This window comes from Triticum urartu, chromosome 2A (genome assembly GCF_056163025.1).
Source record: "Triticum urartu cultivar PI428250 chromosome 2A, HENAU_Tu73, whole genome shotgun sequence".
NCBI classification, from domain to species: Eukaryota; Viridiplantae; Streptophyta; class Magnoliopsida; order Poales; family Poaceae; genus Triticum; species Triticum urartu.
In genome coordinates, this window is record NC_141874.1 from 181,797,732 (window position 1) to 181,805,730 (window position 7,999).

Below are 7,999 nucleotides of genomic sequence, written 5' to 3' on the forward strand. Positions count from 1 at the left end.
GTAATGATCGACCCATGCATGCGTGCAGGCGGGGCAGTGGTTGGGCATTAAACAAGCGACGACGAGGAGTCGGGTCGGGCCGCTTCAACGCGATCGATCATGGGATGGTAGCCGGCCAGCCGCCAGGCCCCCCCGGAACCGAAAACATTGGCTCCGCCGGGATCGGCGGGCCGACGGACGGAGCACTCGAGTGGGCAACTGGGCATAAATGCTTGGCCGGGCTCGTATCCTCCGCCATAAAGCCGCGGAAAGATACTCGCTCGCGGGCAGGCAGCCGCGCCGCGCAGCAGAAAATGAACCCCGCGGCGCCCGTGCGGGCACGCCGGCCGCCCGGCTGGCTCGCCGCTTTCCACACGCTTCTTTTCGTCCATTAAAGAATCTTGTAGCGGACTCCCGCTGCCTCTCCAATTGGACGGAGTAGAGCGCCAGTGCAGTTTCTGTACTACGTATATATACAGTTAATAATAATCCTTTTGGATTTGGATCACGTCGCTGTTGAGGAAGGTCACGGGTGACAGCAAGTCGTAATTACCTGCCGGAAATGAACGCTTGAACGAATCTCTGTGATTACGGAGGGAGTAGTAGTTGATTGATATACTACTACTACCACCACATCGGTGATCCGTTCGATGCCCGCCCGCTCTGACCATCGCCGCCGCTCGCCGCTTGTTTATTCCTCGCAGCTCGCGACCCGTCAGTAAACAAAGCTCAGCTCCTCGCGGTACATTACCTGCCGCGGCCTAGTTAATCAGGAAAGGTGGTACGTTACGTGGGAGTAAAACAACAGAGCAGCTACTAGCAGTGAGGTCGTCGTGGGCGTGTCGGGAGCGCCCACGCCGTCGCACGCCATCAACCAGGGGCCTCTCCCTCCGTGCGCCTGCCGCCCGGAGGACTGGACGGAGGTGGCTGTCTGCCTGCCTCTCGGCGTGCGTGCGCGTGTGCGTGTGTGTCACTGCCGCAGCGCAATAAATAAGCAACCCTCCGTCCCGACCTCGCTCGTTTCTCTCCTCTCGCCTCGTCCATGGGATGACGGGGCCGCCTTGACTTTTCGTGCCCATGTTGAGTGCCGCATCTGCGACTCCCGGCTCCTCCTGAGACAAGCAACAAGAAAGAATCCTTCTTCCCTCTTGCACCGGGCGCCGGCAAGCTCTTGCGGCGCGTTTCTTGCTGGCTGGCATTGCTGGTGCGCGATGGGGAACTGCGCGGCGAGGGGGGACACGGCGGTCACGGCGGCCGGCGCGGCCGGCGAGGACGGGAAGAGGCGGCGGAGGAGGTGGAAGGCGCCGCGGGAGGACCAGCTGGGGACGGTCCCCGGCCGGATCTTCTCCAACGACGGCCGCAGCCGCACCGCCTCCGTCTTCACGCAGCAGGGCCGCAAGGGGATCAACCAGGACGCCATGCTCATCTGGGATGTAAGCTAACAAACCACCCCGAGAATCGCTCCCCCTCCGCCCCTCCTCTCCGCCTCCCATTTCGAGGCGATTAGGTTGATCCGGTGCGTGTTTGTTTGTGGCAGGGGTTCGGCGGGGAGGAGGACGGCGTGTTGTGCGGGGTGTTCGACGGCCACGGGCCGCACGGCCACCTGGTGGCGCGCAGGGTGCGGGACTCGCTGCCGCTCAGGCTCATGTCCGCCGCGCGCGCCTCGCCCAAGACCGGGCTCGACATGCCGGCCGCCGCCTGGAGGAAGGCCTTCGCGCGCGCCTACAAGGCCATGGACAAGGACCTCCGCTCCCACCCCGCCCTCGACAGCTTCTGCAGCGGCAGCACCGCCGTCACCGTCCTCAAGCTCGTACGTGGCACTGCCGCCGGACATTCACATACCATGATACATCTCTCCCGCGTCCCGTCCGAGCAGAAATGTCAAATCACTTGTTTTAGTTCTGACCCCCTCTTTGTCCGTGCGCGTCTACTCACTGGCGGTCTCTGCACGCAGGGCACGGACCTTTACATGGCCAACATCGGGGACTCGCGCGCCGTCCTAGGCTCCAGAGACGCCGCCGCCGGCGGCATGGCGGCCGTGCAGCTCACCGTTGACCTCAAGCCCGACGTCCCCAGTACGCCACTACACACAATTAATTCAGCCATTTTGGTCCTGGGACTTTCTGTGTTGACACCAGCGGTCTGCGATGTCAGGCGAGGCGGAGCGGATCAAGAAGTGCAGGGGCAGGGTGTTCGCGCTGCAGGACGAGCCGGAGGTGCCGAGGGTGTGGCTTCCGTTCGACGACGCGCCGGGCCTGGCCATGGCGCGGGCGTTCGGGGACTTCTGCCTCAAGGACTACGGCGTCATCTCGGTGCCGGACTTCTTCCACTGGCCTCTCACGGACAAGGACCAGTTCGTCATCCTCGCATCCGACGGGGTAATTACACACATCTTTCACTCCTTTCTCCCATTTCTCTGTCCTATAATACATGGTTGTTGGTCATTCCTATGTGCCCGTGCAATATCTGAGTCTGTCCCAGCAAAATCTTGCCACTTTCCTGTTGTCGGAGCTACTTAAATTAGTCGCGGTGTAATGTCAATCTGTCACACTTTCGCGTTCGCGATGCACTGATTAGTCTCACATGGCGGGCCTTGAACATCCAGGGCGTCTGGTAGAAGCTCCAAGAACCCTAAGAATGATAGTACTATATACGGGCGATCCAGTCCTTTTGACTTCAAAATGCTCCAGCTTTCCGTATTGGTTGCTAAACTGTCATGGTGACAGGGGCGATGATATTAATTTCCACCATCTGTGCCTTTGTGACTTGCTGCATAGATAATGATTAGCCAGCTTAACACACTTCTTTGCTGCATCGTCACCCGCCTGTTGTCATCTGCTGTACTTCAACTCTTATATCTTAATCCAAGTTCAACTTGGCAGGACTAATTGGTTTAATCGCTGTGGCGACATCATGAGCAGTTAGAGAACTGGGTGTGGCGAGTGACTGCTCATTGCATGAGATAGAATTGATATTCTTTTGATCCATAGCTTCTTTCCTTCTTAAGATTCGATGCATCTGAATAATGTCGATTTCCAGCGGACCGGTTCGTACTAATAATACTTAGTATGTACTAATAAAATTCTTATGATCCATGACTCCCTGTTTGGTTTTTTTAGTTCTGAACTTCTGCCATTTTCTTAGTTCATTAACTTGATGATTTGTCAATCACTTAAAAATGGATAATTTGACAATACTTATAAATTCTCGGGAGACTCTGTGCTTCATTTTTGTGGTGTTAGGGGGCTGGCTTTGCTTGCTCTCTTTTGATTCCACCAAATTAAGGTTCAGATGTCAGCACATTTCTATAATTAACATTACATTTAACGGTGTACGCATCTAGTAACTTTGAAGGCATTGCTGCGGAAGAAATCGAGTTAGTTGTAGGTGTTTTTTTTTCATATCTTGTAATGGTTCATATGTGGTTGCTTCGTTATGTACTCTGCTTAATAATTAATAAGAACGGCTGCGTGCATCACAATGATGCAGAGGCCGGAGGTTTCAACCTCCTTTTGAAAGAAAAGGCATCTAGTAACTCACAGAGGCCACCTTATAATGTGTCGCGACCCATCAAAGTTTTAAGTGTGCACCATGGACGGCCACTGTGGTTGAGGGAGTAGTCGTGGGGCTGCTACTTCATTGCATATCGCTTGGGGTTCTATGGGACAGCATTTACTCTGGTGCTGATTTTTCCTCTTTTTTTTTCCTTGCTGTGTTCAGTGCATATGACGTTATGTTTATTTTTCTATGCCAGTTATAGCGCTAATGCGCATGCTATCTAGGAGACAGTGTGCATTTTGACGTTTGATGAACTACATGATAGCAAACTTATGACTCTGCATGAATCAGTGCAGAGGCAGGATATTATCCTCCTTTTCGAAGAGAAAAAAACATGATAGCAAGCTCACCATGTTAAAAGTTCCCTCCGCTTAATCTTGAAGACACCTTTTGCTGAGCCCCCTCCCCCTCTCATTTTATGCACTAAAAGGGATGTTAGTGTCAAATATAAACAATGTACGGTACCAAAAGCAAGATGTTGTCTTCTGTTCACCTTTGTAAGCGTTGCTTAATGATTGTAGTTTGCGTGGAAGAGTTGTCAATTCTACCGATGGAATGTTCACTAAAAATGATATTTTAACAAACAGATAATCATGTCGATCATCAGTCATTGTCTTCCCAATTGTTATACAGCAGTTGCTAACTACAAACAATCCTTTTTTGGGTCCCCTTTCGATATTTGGCCTACTTAATTATCAATGCCTTTTAGAGTTTTCCATTTGTGTCCTGTCATCTTCTCTTGTGCGGCGCATCTCCTTTGTTTCTTTATAGTTGTACTTCAGGAAGACATACAAGCTGAATACATACTTGATTGGCATTATATATATGTCTGACTAGATTGCACCGATGGAAATCATGCAGGTCTGGGATGTCCTAAGCAACCAAGAGGCTGTCGACATAGTGTCCTCGTCCCCAAGTCGGTCAAAGGCGGCAAGGACTCTTGTCGAGGCAGCTAACCGTGAATGGAAAACCAAGTACCCAACATCCCGGACCGACGACTGCGCGGTCGTTTGCTTATATTTGGATGGCAAAATGGACCATGAGCGTGATTCGACCGCGTCCATGGATAACATCAGCATCGAGGATGATTCAGTCGCAGACCCTAACGAAGCGCAGGAGCAACAGGAGCCCGCCTTAACTCGCAATTTCACAGTTAGGACAGTCCCGGGGAGTGCTCAGGAGAAAGCCTTGGCGGGCGCAGACGCCAAGGTTTCCGGTGGAGCCGACGATCACAACTGGTCGGGCCTCGATGGGGTGACGCGGGTGAACTCGCTCGTTCAGCTTCCCAGGTTCTCCGAGGAGAAGGCGGTCAGTTGACGACGAGCCGTCCCACCATTCTAGTATTCTTCTCTCCCCCCTTGTTGTTTGTTGCTCTGCGTTTAGGGTAGTGGTCAGTTGTTTCAGGGAAAATTGTAGAAATGGAACAGGCTTCTGATTTGCTGTTGTGCTTCACTGCCTGGCAAGCCTTCCGTTGCTGTGCTTGGAATTCGAGCTGTTGCCCCTTTTTACCCCACCAAAACTGTATATCTTGAATGACAAAAGGCTCACATTTTTCGGGTGTCGCTCGATTATTTATGAAGATTGGGGGGCGCGCCTCGAGGACGAAAATCAATATTGCATATGCCTTTTGTTTCAAATGTGCAGTTTTGCTGGGTTAAATCGGGCAAAGCGACGATCCTGAGCAGAGCACAGTGGGCGTGGAGCATGCCAGGCCCCAGGCATCTGGGATAATATCATTGTCGGGTGACTTGTAAATTCCCCGGCCGGCACTTGGCTTTGTAGCTTTTGTTGACAGAACAGAAGGCAATGCGCTGTGTCGGGTTTGCTAGCCGTTTACTATGCCTTTTCTTAGACACGTGTTTCTTCCTTTCGGTTTTGCCATCATGTCGACGAGGAAGGAACTGGCGTCACCCCGGTGTGAATATGATGCTGGCAAGTACGTACCTGGCGCATTTTCTTGAAAAAAGATGGGATTTGTGATCCTTGGTCCCTTTTGGTGACCCCCGGTGTGCAGGTCGCAGAACAAAAGAGAAACGGAGAATGGAGCACTCGTGTCGTGGTCAAGAAACAGAAACTCTTCTGCCGCACTAGTTCTAGTTCTCGGCCGGTTGCCGGTCGTGTTGGTGATGCTAGGAATCGAATCAGCGTGACCTGACCCACCCAAGAATTTCTGGGCCCGCGACATTTTCCAGCATGCCCGCATGGGCCTGAGCCCTCGCCGTCACCTTGAAGATTTGGCTGATTGAGCTGCTGTGGCTGTGCGATGGTTTGAGACTTTGCGTTTGCAGGGCAAGAAGACCCTGGCGCCCTGTTGCTCTGCGGTGCTCCGTGGCGCCACGCAATAATTGTTGGGAGGCGGTGGCCGGCCTGTCGCGGGTGGAGTGGGCTGGACGAGTCGAGTCGGTACTCGGCCGGCACTTCCATGATGAGTACTAGTGCTACCGGGGAGGACAGGACAGGCTATCCGGCGACGAGCCACACCATCCAGGAGCACCTGTCACTGGACGTCGATTCTGCGTGTCCCTTGTGTCGCTGACTGCTCGTGAGATAGCACCGAAACCTACAGTTCGCACGCACGTAGCCACACTGTTCACACGTCAAACGGGGCGATCGTACGTTACGTTACGTAGCCGTCGTCTTGCAGTGTACGTGGAGAGCGATGGCTGGATCTGCCGGGTGTGGACACGCTACGCGCATGGATTGGATGCGGAGCAACTTCTCAAACCTGCACCCTGCAAACGGAGAAAGATTATATTACAAGTACTCTTTCTATCCAGGTTCTGATCTCTTATGCCTTGATATGTTTTACCCTGATTTGTGCTGCCCAAAGTCTCTCTTTCAAATAGTACTTCCAGGTGTTCACGTGTGGTGCTGCTGTTATGAAAATTTCATCATTCCTCACTAATGAAATGCCCCAACATCCAATGATAATGATGTCCAATGAAATGTCTCCAGGCAGACGTGCCAGAGTCAGGGTGATCTCATCATAAGCAGAGATGCCTCTTTGCTTCTCAGGGACTAGATGGTCCCAACACTTGAGGGCAAATGGACAGTTCCAGAAAAGATGGACCTGGGTTTCCTCAGTGTTATTTGAACATAGGACACAGTTATAGTCTTTCAGTAACATGCTCTTTCTCTGTAGAAGGTTTCTTGTATTCACCCTGTCATGTAATAATAGCCAGAAGAACATCTCATGCCTAAGTTTGCATGAAGTGCTCCATAATTACTTGAATATTTTGTGTGAAATGTCTTTGGATTGGTGAAAGACTTTGTGCAAACTTAGAGAATTTGAATGTGGTTTTGATCAAAGGAATACAACGTGGCGGGAGACAATGACGCGGTGTGTGAAAAGATCATAGCAGCGATAACCTTTGTGTTCAAGGGCATAGCCGAGGAAGGTGCAACGGGTAGAGCGTGGAGCGAGTTTGTGATCCGTAGTGGCATACATGTTCGGGAAGCAAAGGCAACCGAATACGTGAAGGTGATTGTAGGTCGGGTGTGCCACGGAGAAGGAAGTGAGGGGTATGAGGGGCAACGACACGCGAGGGCCGCCAGTTCAGTAAGTATGTGGCCGTGTGGAGTGGCTCAACCCAAAAGGGTGGAGTGAGGTTGGCTTGAAGGAGTGTACGCACAATGTCGTTGGTAGTACGAATCATGCGTTCTGCTTTGCCGTTTTGTGGTGAGGTGCGAGGACAAGAAAAGCGGTAGGCAATGCCATTTGAGGAGAAGAAGGTATGTAGGGAAGAATTGATGAATTCTCCGCCATTGTCACATTGCATGCCCTTGATGATGACGTTGAATTGAGTGTGAACAAAGGTGAAAAGGCGTTGGAGAATGGTGGAGGTGTCGGATTTGCTACGTAGGGGAAATATACATGAAAAATGAGTAAAATCATCCAAATTCCAACACAACAAGATAATACTGAAACCCGAAGAAGTTCACGACGGGTGATGTCCACAAATCCAATGTATTAAATCAGAAAGAGCATATGTCTTGCTAAAAGAGGAAGGCAAACGAAGACGTGGTTGACGGCCAAGTTAGCATGCACTACATGGTGAGTGGGGAGCCTTATTACAAGCGCTAAGAAAATCTTGAGAGATGGTAGAGAGGGTTTGAGCGCCGGGGTGCCCAAGGCGACGATGCCACAAGTCCGACGCAGTGGCAGTGAGGAGAGCAAACGCCCAAGCCGCCGCGATATTGCTGACGAAGGGATAGAGATCACCGTGGCTAACAGAGATCATGTGAACTATCCGAGTGCAAAGATCCTTCACAAGAAAACCACAAGGGTAAAATTCAATTGAGCATGAGTTATCCTTAGTAAATTTACGAACAAAAATAAGGCTAGTAACGACAATGGGAGAAACGAGAACATCAGTAGGACGAAAATCATAGGGGGAAAGAGTGGTGGATCCGGTGGCAGTGATAGGGACATGGTTCCCATTACCGACAAGAATACTGATAC

At 51.6% G+C, this 7,999-nt stretch overlaps 1 protein-coding gene across 1 annotated transcript; it reads left to right on the plus strand.

Annotated features, from left to right (window-relative positions):
* Positions 1-896: 896 nt before the first annotated feature.
* LOC125536582 (putative protein phosphatase 2C 64) lies at positions 897-5,145 on the plus strand. The gene is made up of 5 exons (XM_048699821.2): positions 897-1,412; positions 1,517-1,789; positions 1,934-2,054; positions 2,134-2,357; positions 4,399-5,145. Exons 1-5 carry the CDS (start codon positions 1,191-1,193, stop codon positions 4,852-4,854), a joined length of 1,296 nt encoding a protein of 431 aa, XP_048555778.1. The 5' UTR covers positions 897-1,190; the 3' UTR covers positions 4,855-5,145.
* The last annotated feature ends 2,854 nt before the right edge of the window (positions 5,146-7,999 follow it).